This window comes from Labrus mixtus, chromosome 8 (genome assembly GCF_963584025.1).
Source record: "Labrus mixtus chromosome 8, fLabMix1.1, whole genome shotgun sequence".
NCBI lineage: Eukaryota > Metazoa > Chordata > Actinopteri > Labriformes > Labridae > Labrus > Labrus mixtus.
The window spans coordinates 12,366,135-12,381,431 of record NC_083619.1 but is presented as its reverse complement, the minus strand read 5'-3'; the positions used below and the strand labels follow the sequence as shown (position 1 = coordinate 12,381,431).

At 40.9% G+C, this 15,297-nt stretch overlaps 1 protein-coding gene across 4 annotated transcripts in view; it reads right to left on the bottom strand.

Moving 5' to 3' along the window:
• Positions 1 to 321: 321 nt before the first annotated feature.
• pde4ca (phosphodiesterase 4C, cAMP-specific a) overlaps positions 322 to 15,297 on the bottom strand; it is a 43,908-nt gene continuing 28,932 nt past the window's right edge. For 3 of the 4 annotated variants that reach the window (XM_061044363.1, XM_061044366.1, XM_061044365.1), the window contains exons 2-16: positions 11,694 to 11,885; positions 11,048 to 11,092; positions 10,395 to 10,431; positions 9,628 to 9,701; positions 9,466 to 9,518; positions 8,503 to 8,615; positions 5,761 to 5,854; positions 5,507 to 5,679; positions 5,304 to 5,402; positions 4,998 to 5,162; positions 4,770 to 4,869; positions 4,467 to 4,621; positions 4,241 to 4,363; positions 3,824 to 4,006; positions 322 to 3,680 (exon numbers count right to left, since the gene is read on the bottom strand). In XM_061044363.1, the coding sequence (XP_060900346.1) occupies positions 3,183 to 3,680; positions 3,824 to 4,006; positions 4,241 to 4,363; positions 4,467 to 4,621; positions 4,770 to 4,869; positions 4,998 to 5,162; positions 5,304 to 5,402; positions 5,507 to 5,679; positions 5,761 to 5,854; positions 8,503 to 8,615; positions 9,466 to 9,518; positions 9,628 to 9,701; positions 10,395 to 10,431; positions 11,048 to 11,092; positions 11,694 to 11,885 (2,104 nt within the window). In that variant the 3' untranslated portion in view covers positions 322 to 3,182. The remainder of the gene's footprint in view (positions 3,681 to 3,823; positions 4,007 to 4,240; positions 4,364 to 4,466; positions 4,622 to 4,769; positions 4,870 to 4,997; positions 5,163 to 5,303; positions 5,403 to 5,506; positions 5,680 to 5,760; positions 5,855 to 8,502; positions 8,616 to 9,465; positions 9,519 to 9,627; positions 9,702 to 10,394; positions 10,432 to 11,047; positions 11,093 to 11,693; positions 11,886 to 15,297) is intronic. The other variant, XM_061044364.1, reaches the window with a different exon arrangement.

Below are 15,297 nucleotides of genomic sequence, written 5' to 3'. Positions count from 1 at the left end.
TCTTTACCTTTAAGTGGCGTTAAGGCTATTAAAAGAACCTTAGCACCTTATAAGTATTAGTTTCTTTAAAAATCATAGGGTCTTGTTCCAACTATAAATCTTAAATGTTTACTCATTGCTTCAAAATTTATCGTTACAAATGTGTCTTTGGAAGATTTTAAGTTATAAGGGATTAAACAATAATGTGCTTTATAGTATGAGTTTTTTAAGACAGACCCATTGGGTTGGCTGCTTGTGACTCCATTTTGGATTGCCCTCTTCTTGTTTTTAATATGCTTCATCTTTTAGATTCCTTTCAAAGCAAAGACGAGGACACAAACAGTAAAGAGTTTCTCTTTTATTGGCAAGGCATACAGTTCTAGTTGGAGAGAGGGCAAACACACCCGCAGTTAAACAGCAGAGTTTGGATTGTCAAAGCTGCAGTCTTAGTTCATGACACATAATCATAAAATCTTGAAGAACTGAAATACTGATCTAGGATGACATGAGGCTGACTATTATCTATCACTGTGAATCAAAGTGTCAGTGCAGCACAAAAACTGCAAGACCGTTCATGAATATGTGATCCAGACAGAGGAAACAGAGGAAGACATGAGAGGAGGGATGTTTCAGATAACCCAGACTGAAATCTGTTAATCAACTACTTTTAAACCACGAAAAGCATGTGAGTATTTTTGCTTCTGGTTAACGTTATTTGAAGACATTAAAAAATGAAAAGAGAGGGGAATATCTGAGTAATAGTTTTAAACTGTCCTGTTTGACTTTCTCACACATCAAGCTACAAATAAACTCAGACAAAAAAAAAGTCTATTGTTCCATCTTTTCTGACAGACGATACAGAAATAATAAATAACCTGTACATAAAGTACTCTGAGGGAAATACACAAAATCAAACAATAAGTGACATGCAGAGAAACAGACATTTGTGCTGGTTGAGCTGTTGTTAAATAATACTTAGTGTTGAAGGCATCCTTGAGTGTTGGTCTGTTAGGTGATGTTTATGGCTACAGAAAGGATTGCACATGTACGACTCCAGCATGTCAGTGACCAGAAAAGCATTAAGTTTGAAAATAAGGCATCAAAAAAAAGGAAAAAAAAGTTCAGTTCCTTAATACGTTAAAAGAAGTTTCTCCAAAGGCTGAGTGTTTTAAAGTACTCTATATCCCCTCCACATTTCTTTGAATCCTGCAGCCCATATCATGCATTTCAACAGTACACATGTGTTGTACAGTCATATATAAAAATAAGAAGAAACAAATCAGTCCCTCCATCATCCATCCTTTAGGAGTTGTAGTGGTCCAGCCTGTGCAATTCAACTTTCCAACAGAAAAAACAGTGAAACAGTCACGTTATACATGTTCAACTGTACTGGAAGTGCAGAACTGTAAAATTACCATTCAAAGTGCTTTGGTTTTTCTTAGCAAATACATCAAAAAAGTCATTCATACACTCACACACACAAAACACATCACTGTTTTAAGACAATATCAGTTTCAGTTACTGTTTGAACAGGAGTAAAAAAAAAAAAAAAAATGGGTCAGATTGGCACGCAGTGCGCTACAATCAACCAACTTTATCAGTCACTGATGGAAAGTAGCCAGTGGCAAAATGGAAATTACAGTACGGGTTGTGTCATGCTTGCTTGGCACTTGTTCTGTCATTGACTTTGTCCCTATGAAGAGCGAAATATTGATCAATGAGAAAAAAAAAATAAAACAATCTGGCACAGGAAACTGTTGCTTAGTAGCCTCCTAGATTTTCTTTTTTTTTTTACATTTACAATGATGCTCACATCCTATATGTAACCACACTGCCATTTTCAGTCTCTGCAAGTGTGATGCTGCTGTGTTAGAGAATTTTTGTAGTAATTATAGTGGAATCTATAAGGATCGTTTAAAGCTATTTAGCTGTAACGTTTTTAGTCATTGCGTGATGTATGTGCTTTTTTTGAGAGCCATTGACAAAGTTTAAGCCCTTAAAAGCCACAACGAGGGCTGGCTATGAACTAAACAGTAAAGTGCGAAACTTGAAGGCAAACTAGAAAGAAAAACAAATCTAATAAATCAAAAAGATACAAAACTTGAGCAGTTCTGATATTTGGGGTAGTCCTACACTCACATACACTAATATGTTTAATGTATTATAAATATAGTCCAATGAAATAACCTTGCAAAAAGTTTGCCTTCAATGCTAGAACTGCAGTACCACTTACCAACACTGGGAGGCACCATGTGCACAGCCCACACTGCTTTGGATGCTTTCTCTTGACTGAACAGCACTCTTCTGATGCTGGCTCAGTTTTGTTGCTGACATAATGAAGTAGTTTTTGGAACACAAAATGTAAAATAGTAAGCCTGAAACAACTGTAATCCTCCAAGTATATGCAATGCCAGCCACTTCATTATAACTATATGTTCTTCCAAAACAATTGCCTGCCAGACACAATGAAATGGGAGGTGCTACGTATATAATCATAATTAAAGTCACTCAACATGTTTGCAAAAATGTCCTGCATACAATCATGCATAGTTACTCTCTGCCATTACTTTGCTGCTTTAAACTGTGCTTTTTGCTCTCATCTTCATTTACTCTATTTCACTCTGTATGGAGCTTAAAAAAAAGACAGCAGAATATATGAACCAACAAAAATAAACAAAAAAAAAATATCAGAAAGGCAGACAAAACATCATTGTCCATGTAAATTGCTAGTTTGGCAAGACATCTTACAAGATGTTTTTGTGTTTTCACAGCCATTCATCACTTCCTCACTTTCTTCAAAAGAGGAAGACAGTACTGTTTTTAGACCTTGGTTCGGCTGGTAAAAGGAAGTTTTCTTTTTAAAACTTCTTGTTGTCTCTGTAGAACTTTATCAACAGTTTGTTTAAGAGATAAAAGGGACCGCTGAGAAACTTGGTTACCTGTCCTCTACTGGAACAGTGACACAGTCTGATACCCTCTCTCCAGTGCAAGTGACTGCTGAGTTAAAATGCAGACTTCATACAACCCCTACACCTACTTGCATTCCTGTACTCCCAACACAGAGGCTTTCTGTCACCCTGTCTGTGGAAACCAGACGTGGTTGTGTTCAGGTTGGAGTGGGAGATGGGAGTGACAGAGGATGAGGCCCAGAAAAAAAGAAAATAAACAAAAACGACCAAAAGGAACCTACATTTTGGTTGGTGCTATGTGCCAAGTCGGAAGCGAGGAACCCCAGAGATGCCTTCCTGGTCCGGTTCTTTGTCTTCTGCTATGTCTTTCTCAGAGTCTAAAGAAAAAGTCCTGCCAGAATCAGGGCTGAGTTTTGTGGGGAGCAGGTGAGTTGCAGCATCAAATCCGCTGCCAGAATCAGTTCTGGAGAGTTCAGACCCCCTGCCCTCTTCCTCAGGGGGACTGTCTGTACCGGACTCTCCCTCTTCTTCCAAGGTCAGCTCAAACTGAAACTTGTCTGCCGAAGTGGAGCCTCCGCCCCCAATGAGTGCTGAGGCTTCCCCGACAAGGTTTTCCTCCTCCTCCTCCTCCTCCTCCTCCTGGCACTGGTCTGGTGAGGGGCTGTGTGGGATCATGCTCTGGTACCACTCCCTGTTGTCCTCTAGTGTGTCCAAGATCTCCTGAGCATCTGGATGGACCAGGTCGGCCCAGGTCTCCCACAGAGGATGAACTATGTAGTCGATGAAACCCACCTGAAACAAAGAGGCAATGTGTTTTATATTTCTAAGGAGGGATTTCTCATTTTGCCTCATTTCATTTTATACTTTCACGTTTCAGTTTAACACTTTATAAAAACACAAGGTTTTAAGTTGTTTTTTCAGCTTCTACTCTGTACCTGGCTTTTCTCTATTGACGCATTCTGTTTGTCACACATGGGGCTGATCTCCATGCCCTTGTCTCTCTCCCTGTCTCCCTGGGTGAAAAACTCCACCATGATGCGGTCCGTCCACACCCGGTACAGCTCAAGAGGCTTTGTGGGGTTACTCAGGTCTGCACAGTGCACCATGTTCTGAAGGACCTGTGGAGACAAAAGTAGAGTTTGTTAACATGCAATGAAAAAAACACAGATTATTATTTTTAACATTTTTTAAATAGTTTTGTTTCCCCCTTAAAGTGACTTGTATAGCAAAGTAATGGTAATTAATTGTTGTGTACTTAGGGAAAGTTGAAAAGCTGTAGATGCACAATTTAAGTTTTTTAAATAATTCAATTGATAAACATGCCTCTTACTAAAGACAGGAAGTGTTCTCACCTGTATGCGATCTGAATAGTTGTCTAGCAGCAGGACTCCTAGACTGGTGACTTTCTTAGTCTCCACCATGGTTTTCAGGTCTGCCAGGAGGTTCATGTGCTTAGACATATCCGTGGCCAACACCTGCAGATTGAAGAATGCACCACCTCAGTTAGAAATTGCTCTATCTTCAAGGCAGACATCGATTTATGATCACAAATTTAAGGATTCCACTGGGTTGTCTTACCATATCAATGACCATTTTTCTTAGTGACTGTCTCTGCTTTTTGCTGAGGTTTTCAAAGATATCACAGTTGTCTTCCTGCAGGAGCTTAAAGCCGACAGCCAGGTGGTGATTCTCCAGCACCGACGAGTCGTTGTACATCAAGGCCAGCTCTGAGTCTAAAGGCAGACAAGATAAAACTTTACAGTCAGCTCTGCAAACCACCAGAAACACAGACATGTGCATACAGGCCTCACATCGGCATAGTGAAACACAGTCTGCACCCACACACGCTCACTTAATCCCTGTGGAGCTATGCAAACTCACTGGTGTTGATGAGAAACTGATTGGAAACTCCAGGATGATCCACATCATGGATGGCACTTGCAAACAGAGCGGCAAGGATCTCCAGATCAGTAAATACAGCCTTGAATGACACAAAGAGCAGGGACAGTGAACATGACAGGACATGATCAGATACAATGCTTGGATTTAAAGGAAAACTTTTTTAACTGGTCTGACGATTAATCAGAATTAAATAGAGGGACTTTTTACCTCCAGAGCAGGGGTGGAGAGTAAGACATGTGTGGACTGGACAACGTCTGCAGCATGGATGTTGTTGTGATAGGCTACATCAGCACGATAATGATCCTCCAGTGTCATGGTGAATGTAATGAAAGTGTCGATGGGGATCTTAAAGGACTTGAGCAAATCACGTTCCTACAAACAAAAAACATATGAGTCAGGTGGGGTTCAACAATTGTGTGTTAGTTGATCGCATCATTCTTTCGCTGACTGCTTCAGTCATTGGCCTAAACCTCATATTTGAGTTTATACAGTAAAAGCAGAGTACTTTATGACCTGGAAGATAGTGTACATGGTGACTGTCAATGGGCGATTTCCAGAATACTCAGCGACCTTAAAGATGTCAATACCCCATCTGTTAACGTCTTCTAACTCCTGCCATCAAACGTTAAAGAAAAAGAGATATGTTAGCAAAGCATACAGAATATATAAAAAAACAATTCAAAACTGATCTGCATGAATTTGGCTAGTCTTAGTACCCTTGCTAGGAGACCCTCCTGGCTGGCGTTGACCCCAAAGCGAGGGATGGTGGAGGGAGCGAGGCTGGGGCTGTGGGTGGCCTTCTTCACACCACTGATCTGGGACATGGGCCGCTTCTTCTTGTCCTTCTCCTTTGTTGGGGGGGACATGATGTCCATGTCGTGTTGCTTTTCTGTCAGATGTAGTGAGAAAAAGTATTAACACTGCACATTGTCTTTTTTTTTAAGCTTTGTACAAAGTGTAGGTATTTTACCTAGGAAGGTGCTGGAGATGAACTCAGACACCTGGTTCCCTGATCGGCTGGTTTCTGACAGCTGGGTGAGCTCTCGGTTCAGCATCCTTTTGAACTGAGGAACACACAAAAACACAGGTATCCATAAGTTTGATCACACACACAATACTTGCTATTAAAGCAACTTAACACTTGACAGTGTCCGTCAAAAAAAAAAAAGTCAGATTCGCTCCACCAACAGCATTCACATGTCTCATGCTACACACAGTGTCCACGCTTTTGATTGGACGCAGGGAAATCATGGCTGATTTTACACACAGCAGCCTGCAGCCAAACACATGCTGCAAACTTTGTGTGTGTTTCATGTTTATCAAAACAAAGATCTAACTAAATACATCCAGAAAATGAGAGAAGTCTCATATCAACCACCAGTTACCCACTCGCTCACACTCATTCACAAACAAGCAACATGTGAGTCCAGCTGTCTAATCCCCTCCCATCCAGCTCATCCCTCAGCTCTGCTTACCTGAATGGACTTCCACGACATAGTGATGAAATTATTCACTTCTGGCATTTCAGCGCAAAGTCAAGCATGAGGGCAGAAAAAAAAAATTGCGGAAAAAAAAGAGCTAAGCTTTCTTGATGTCCTCTGACTCTCGCAAGAGAACCAGACAGCAGGGACACTTTGTGCTCCTATACTGCTTTCCTGTGCAAAATCCACTGCAAGCAGACAGTCCACTGGTTAGTGCTCTGATCGGTAAGAGCTGCACAGATGGATGAAAGAACTGCTAAAGGGTCCAGGGGAGAAGAGGAGAGAGGAGCTCAGATGTGGAAATGCTGTGGGATGCGAGGATGCGAGGCAGAGGAGTCAGACTGCATCGCTCCATCTGACTCTCCCTCATTCACTCAGTTACTGCCTGCACTCGTACGTGTGTGTAAACACAGGGAGAACGAGGTACTCTAATCCACGCCTCCCTCCAAAAAAGCCTAAAAATAGCAGCCAATCAGGTGCCTGCTGCAGCAGCGGTTTGGAGAGCAGAGGGACCTCATTGGTTGGGAGATGAACAAAGTAGGCGGAGCTGAGCGTGTTAGGAGGCGGAGGTTGTGAGACAGACCATGTGCACCAAGTTTGAAGAAGATATGAAGGAAAAGCTTTAATGGATAGAGAAGGGGGATTTCATTCATGCAGCCAAAAATAAAAAAAGAACACAACGTACCACAAAGATGATGGCACATCGACCGTTATCATAAACACACGATAAGAAAACATTTCCCCACAGAATTATACCTAAATAAGGCTGCAACAGCCTATTTAAGATCATTTTGTGTGGAAATAAGCTCAATTTGAATGAAATAATTTACACACCCAAAATGTGCTGCATTTATCCTGACCCAACGGTATATTTGTTGGACACAGTTGAACCATGATATAAAGCTGATATTACATTTTATAATAAGACAATTATGGAACTTTTGTGTTAATACAATCATTGATTTGATGTAACAGTTTTCCATTATTTCCGATCACATCAGTGTTGTCGACTGTAAACGTCTATTTTAAACATTCCTAGTGGGGTTACATTTCTTAAACTGAGCCGCACAATCCTCAATGCTTGAATTGTGATGTTTCTCACTCTACCTCAGAGACACTTTTCAGGGGTCATTAATGATGTTCCTTGAACCAAACTATTCGATAAGTTTGTCCGCCATGCAGAAACAGTGCTCGCTTCGGCCTCCCATGTGCCTGCCTTTGTTCCCGGGTGCCAGCATGAATAATTCTCCCCCCCCACTGACTGAAGCTGCTCATTGACTGATCTGCAGGAACAGGGGGGTGGTCTGCCTCCCACGAAACCTCCGCCACGTGAGGGTGTGTAGCGGCAAATGTATCCAAGCAGGCATTGTATTAGAGGAAGTACAATGTACATAGATTTGACGGGATAAAGTGTGTACATGTGCCGTGTGTATGTGTGTGCCTGATACTATGAAGAGCATGTGTATGTTGTGTGTGGGCGGGGTAATCATGGAATCACATGAGCGAAAGGCTCAAGTCTAAGGAGAGGAGGAGAGGAGGAGAGGAGGAGAGGAGGAGAGGAGGAGAGGAGAAGGGTACAGGGAGAAAGAGTAGAAGAGGGGGGATACCGTTTCATCTTCAGCTCCCACTACCTCATTCACATTTTTCTACACATGAGCGGGGGGATGGGAGATTCTGTGTCTAGTCTCTGTTTGCACGCATGAAACCATCCTGCTCATTCATGGAATAAGCCCCTCTTCAATTGGCTGATGGAGGGAAGCTCCTATTCATATTTCAGTGATGGATTCTCTGTATTCTAGAGCATATTTGTTAAGAGATCAGTGAAAGCTAACTGCACTTAGAGCACACCACGTCAAATCCTCAGGCAAAGTGATGAAACTGATGAATAGTCATGTAGCATCTGTCATAACAGGTTTAACTACTTCAATGTGATAAGCATTAAAGTATGCTCATGATACTTTTATTTGGAAATGTATTCCTCAACATCCAATCTGGATGACTTCAGGGTCAACTTATGTCTCACTACCTTGAAAAATGGCAACAAGGAGCACATGACTACTTAAGATCCCTCAGGGAGGCAATTCAGGGGCCGCACTGCAACCTTACCCTGAACCCTGCTGCATTAAATGTTAACCTAAACAGTGTGGCAGTGTGAGGTGTGTACCTGGTGTGTATGTTCAGTAAATTAGGCTGACGATTATATGTTAGAGCAGTGTATGATGTCTAAGTACCTTGTTGGAAGCCATCTCGCTGACAGAGTGTCGAGTTTTCAGAGTCTCCAGTTGTTCCAGACACCAGTCCAGCTCATCCAGAGTCTCTATGGCCAGCTGCTGGTGCGGCTCCTCTGTACCAGACGAACACAGCAAGGCATTACGGGATTGATTCAACTCGTAAAAAGCATTCACTCGCTAACCAAATTACATACAATTAAGCATTTTAGAAATATTGAAGACGGGAAAAAAAATGTAGATTTCAAGAAAGAAGTCATAACAGAATACGACATTAGAGGCACGATAATACAAGTAAACAAATCTAAGTTTTCTTCTTCAATGTGGCCCCTAAAACTCCTTATTAGAATCAAAATGGTCCGTCAACCCTCTTCTCATGTTGTCTGACATCAACTAGTTACAAACAAACGTCATCAGTGGTGCAATATAACTTCATAGTTCTACTTAACTACATATAATACTGACGCAATGTCACTCATTGTTTTAAAGCTGTAGGGACTTTAATGTAATATATTAAAATATGTCAGACAAAGCATAACTAAAAATATGGTAATAGAATAAATTGGCACTGTTACTGCACAGGAGTATGTAATGTAGATAATTAGCTCTAACCTGAGCAGCTACAACAGTGCCTACAAATGATTGCATTTGTCATATTATTATAATACCAGCAGGCCATTTTAATTACACATTGTTGTACATAAAAACATTCCAATTTTGAGGGACGGATACTTGACTCAGTATGAATGAAGTGTACACCTCCTCCACTAATGGACTTCATTTATTTCTGATTGACGTCATTTCCTAATTCACTGCTATGACGTGTTTCCAGCAACCTGGATTATACAATTCACAGTTTTCAATCATGATAAGGTCCTTGCTTCCTCTCTGTCTGAACAAGGTCAGTGACACTATTGGGATATTGATTAGTAAAAAAAAAAAACCCTTTCTAATACCAGAACCAACCTGCCAGGCTGGTCTTGCACATGGATGGTGGGTTGCTGCCTGATGATCGTGTCCTGCAGAGACAGAGACCATCCAGAGTCATCAAAGACAAAAAAAATGACACTCTATTGTCAGCATGATTTGAACTGTCAAGTGTGGTGGTGAGATTTTCTAAAAACATACTTGCTGGCTGTGCGATCTTGCTGGTTGGTTATGACGGCAAAGTTACTTCGGACTGTCCTCAGGCTGGCGAGGACCTGTAAGGTAGCAACAAGAGACTGAATGTACAAGATCATAGAATGTGACGTACATAACATTTGTGACTTAATGGCGGTACAGATGTCTTGTCATTTGAAGCCTTAAAGTGATGTACATGCCTTCGCTAAAAATTCTCTTGATCTAGATCTAGTGCTGACGAGCCTTTGAAATCAAACACTTTGGCCTTCATCCTCAATACTAAAGAGTTACGCAGAGGCACTCCCCTGTCTCTCTCTGTCTGTTTTTTGATGGCATCACTGACACCCCTCTATGTCATGTCTGTCACCTTATCTGTGGCCAAACACTGACTCCGCACACAGAGAGCCCACAGAGTATCCTGTATCCAGGCCTGACCGGTGCAGCAGACTTATCAGCCACTGCATACGAATTTAAACAGCATGATCCAGCAGTATTGGATTCAGTGCTTCTTTCCCTGTGTAAAGTGAGCACAAGTGTGACGCACATCCCACGCAAGAGATGGGCACTGCCAGCGGGAAGCCTCGTCCTGTCGCAGGGCCAACATGACACTCAAGGGGCTGTTCCGATGTGGTAGTAAAGCCTGGTCTCGTACCATCTGGAGTTTATTATAGCCTTATTTTTTAAAGTCCTGCTGTGTTAAGCTAACAAGTGAACACGTTTTCCTTTTTATATGACCACCTGGCCAAAAAGGACATTTATTTCAGTGGACTTACCTGTGCAAATGGAGTGACTATCATGTCTTCTGTGTGTCTGCAATACAGAGGAGAAAACACAAGAGGAAAACGCATTAAACAATTTCCAGAGGAACAATCTGCACAGTCCTAAATGTGAATACATCGTATTATTGACATAAAAGGCTAAACAACCTTTCTTAAGACAAAATACGTTTAACCAAACTGCAGCTTAGACTGAGGTCCCTTTTTTTAGTCTATGTAACATTGTCTGTGCCTCCAGATGACATTATTAGGTATCACATTTATTATAAGTCATCGTCATTCATCACTCGCTTTGCCATCTTTCTGTTAAAATGTAGCTATGGCAGAAAACAAATATGTCATGCACTGCACGTTACAAGGTTGTGGTAGGTGAGGGGGTGGGTCATTTCAGTAAGATCTAGTAAATACTCACAAGTACATAAAAACAGAAAATGTGTTGTTATACTTGGTTATCGCGGTCTTAACATTACATGCAAGAACAAACAAAATAGATGTGGGTGATTGAGGGGTGGGGGAACTAGCGAGGGTCACAGGTGAAGTATAATTTGTAAGGAGGGAGAAGGGGTGTGGCTTTAGAACTATGTAAAGGGATTGAAAGGAAGGGGGGTGGGGCTTCAATAATTTAATTTATTTTATCATGTTCTCCTCACCGAGATGACAACCAGTTGACCTCCCAGTGCTTCAAGCTTTCTTCCCTTTAAAAACAGATAGGCGAGAGTGGATTGAGAGACCTGCAGCTGCTGACTTTGCAAACTGAAAGCTCTGTAGACAGTCTGAACTGTGGAGGGGACTTTTACGGGGCATTTTGGACACAGACAGAAGGTTCAAAGAATAATAGTTTAAAAAAAAAGAAAGTCCCTTTACCCAATTACTTAAAAATCAAAGAGAAGCAGATTTCACATGCAAGCATTTGTGATGGAAAAACAGCTGGTTGTGCTGATTTGACTGTGGTTATGGACACGCAGACAGCAGAGTCTGCAGAGTGTAACCTTGGGTAGGACTTTTTTAGTGTATGTTCTTTATCTTTAGTATCAAATATCTACAGATCACTACTAGTAAATATAAAAACACAAACTAGATAAAGAATGGGTGAAGCAGGAACTATTGAGAGATGAGGGAGTTTTCTATGGGGCGTAAAGGTTGGGTGGAGATGATCTTAAATAAATGAAGGAAAACACATTTTGGATATAACTAATTCCTTTCAAATGAAACAAAAAGAAAAGAAGAAAAACATGGCTCTTGTCACCCATTCACAACAATGTGTCATACAAAAGCATCAGTTAGAAATGAACTCACAGGTCACTGGCCCCGGAGGAGTTTCTGGAGGGACCTTTGGGTGAAAGGTCAAACTCAGAGTCAGAGCGGTACAGGAAGGATTCCCGCCGCTGGCTGTGAGGAAAGTTGGCCTGTATGACCATACCAGAGCCAGGGCTAGCCTGAGGGTCCAGAGGGCTTCGTCCCACTGACAATCCATTCTCCACATCAAAACTGAGAAGAGAGGGAGAGGGAGAGAAAGATCCTTTAGAAAGGTTGGCTCAAGAAACACTTGAAAAAAAAAAACACAACAACAAAAAAAAGAAGGAAGCATCAAATCCATCCAGAAAGTTTTCAAGTAACTCTTTTCCTGTTAATCAATAAAACTCTGATAAAGACACGACTAGCTTCAATATACCTCAGACAGAGCGCATGCCTACATAAGAGGGCATCTTTTCCTGTAATATGTTTCAGCTCCTTTTCGTTACAAAAACACTTGTTTATTTTTTCACATATTCACAACCGGTAAATGTATTTTAGTCTTGGTTTTCATGAGTACTAGCGTCTCTGTTTACATGTGGACAGTTGTTTGCTTCTATTTTCTTATTTATTGATTCTACTGTGGAGGCAGCTATATGTGTGCAGCGTTGGAGTCCAAGACAAATCTCCCTAAAGGGACAATAAAGTGTATCGTACTGTACCATACCTTAGAGTATGGTAAGCTGCCACTATGGTGTCCTTTAAGGAAAAAAAAGAAGCTTATAGCAAAAAGAAAATGGAGGCTTTATAGACTTGTGGTCATACCTTCTAGTGACGTACTTTATGAACTCATGAAATTGTAGACAAAAATCCAAGTAGCTACTCTGGGGCTGCTTGATTAACAATGAAATAGCACAATACATGGTCATATTAGACAGATCAGTGTATTATCATACTTAGCTGTTACTGCTGATACTGCACATACTTCTACCATTATTAATGACATTGTAGCTATAAATGTATCTTGTTCATTGTTATTGTTGCTGTTTGTCGCTTTCTTTCTGCATCTCCATCAATCCCACTTTCCAAGCCCAACAGTATCTGCAGAAGACTGTTCAACATGAGTCTGGTTCTATTCAAGCCTCTTAGTTTTTCTAAATGTTGCTTTGTGCTTGTGATGGACTAATGTTGGGTGTTTGTGGGTAAAAAACAAAGATAAAGGTATTTTACTTGCTCTTTTATAAAGTGTGTTAGGATAACATTTGTTATGAATTGTCGCTATACAAATACAGATTGATTGATCGATGATATACAAAACAATACTCCATCACTGAGCAACAACATTCAGCTGTTTTGAACCCTTTTACAGGAAATTGTGTAATTTAGAAGTGTGTGAAGTGAAGCCATTTAAACTCAGTAATGGCCTCACTAAGAGCTAAAAATGACAAATGAATTATGTTGACAGTGAGAATATACTGATATACACTATTTCATTAGGTGGACTTAAATCAGTACTGCACTAGCAAAATGAGTGGGTGTGTAGCTACAGATTGTGAATTGCTTCTGATTGTGATATCTGCATGTTGATCATTCTGCTACTAGAATTATTATAACCCAGTTAGCTATTCACATTATCAGACATAAATCATTATAACAGCCTCTAAAGCTATTAATCGAATCAAAAATGGACACCCTCACAGGTTCCACCACTTCCAGCAAGCCATGACTGCATACGCTTCCCTGGGAGTAAAAAACAGGACTATGTGTTGAGCACTTCATTAAAGGTGTGAAGGCTAATGTCATGCAGGTGAGGAACCACTGTGTGTGTGTGTGTGTGTGTGTGTGTGTGTGTGTGTGTGTGTGTGTGTGTGTGTGTGTGTGTGTGTGTGTGTGTGTGTGTGTGTGCAGAGGCTGTGTGGTGAAAGAGTGTGAGTGAACAGTGGATATAAAATTAGCATCAGAGTAATGACGTGGGGTCATGTGAGTGTGAGTCTATAAATAGCCGAGCGTGCAGGTGAGGAGGAGTTCCTCCTGATCAAACATGATCCGACTATGAATAGAAAAACAGCAAATAACAGCCGGCAGGCTGTCTTTTCGCAGTCTGGGCACGTTTCTGCCTTGATCCACATCTCTATTTTCCCACAGCCCCTCTGCTGACACGCGAACCTGGAGAGACTCTGACAGCGAGCAGTCTGAGGAACTCCGGAGCTGGAACACAGGATTTATCAAAATAACTGTCTGCTGGACGTGGAGGATTTCGGACGGTGGTGAGATGCTCAGATTCACATCTGATATTTTTCAAATAAATGAAGAATTTACAATATATCAAGAAATATCTCTGAAGCCAAAGACAAACAAAGACTGAAGCTTTGATTGATACCTGTGTGGAATGTAAAACAAAACTGGAGAACATCATTAGAGGCTTGACAGAGTACTGAATATCATTAAGGTTTCATCTAAGGCCGAAATCATTCAAACCATTATAACAATCCACATCAAAGATTATTAGGTATGACAAATAAAGATATCCACAATATACATTACAATGTTCATCCTGTTGGTAGGGAAGTGTGAATGTGTATAACACATTTCATGGCAATCCATCCAATAAAACCACAAATATCAACCTCATGCTGGCGCTAGAGGAATAGTAGAGTACTCATCAAAGTCATTGTGGTTCAACATCTGGGACCATGAATGATACCTAAAAACAGACACAAGATTATGACAGAACTTTGGATACACTTCACATATAGATGTAGCCTGCATGATTCCCAACTGACAACCAAAATGACCTCCTGAAGGTAACATGAGGAAAACAAAAAGATTTCATTTTTCACACCAGACAAAGTGACAAACAAAACAAAAAAACAAAGCAAAAAAAAAAAATTGCCTTTCTAGATACATTATTACAATAATAAGAATGATGAGGATACTATATGACATTTTTGATATAAGTTTGTCCAGAAGGGGGGCATGAATGTTTTAACCAAATCTTTGGCCAAGCCATCCAATAGTTGTGTAGTGATCCATTTCAAAATCACAACCTCATGGTGGGATGGCTAGAGGAACCAAAGTCAACTTGACTGATTGGGAACCCTTCATGTTTGAAATCCATCCCATCTTCTAATAATTAATTTGGTGCATGTCCCTAATATAATTTAGTTAAACATACTGAATTGCTTTAATTGCATTTGCTTTATTCTCTTATAATACGTATGCAACAACTGCAGCATGCAAACATCCCATTCATCCCTGTTTCTACTCCTTCCTTCAACCCCCTCCCTCCCCTCAAAACTCCTAGGATGCAGCGTGAGGACAAGATGTTGGTGTGTTACTGACTATTACATAACAGCAGCAGCCGAACAGAAACCCCCATCCTTCCATTCATGTGACTGCTTCAGACACCGACTGCGCTATACATAGACATTGAGAGGAGTCAGAGGGAAAGCGGGAAAGACAGCAGACTGAGGGGCAAAAAAGGGCTAAGAAAGAGGGAAGTTCAATCACATATCAAAGATTGTACAGCTTGTTCATCATTATCTACATCGTAAAACAATGGATTAAAGCTGTGTTAGGCGTATAAATAATGCCTTTAACGGTGATGCAATGTGCCGTCTAACAAACCTAGCATGGGGTTTTGATCATTGCATGCACACATCATGTC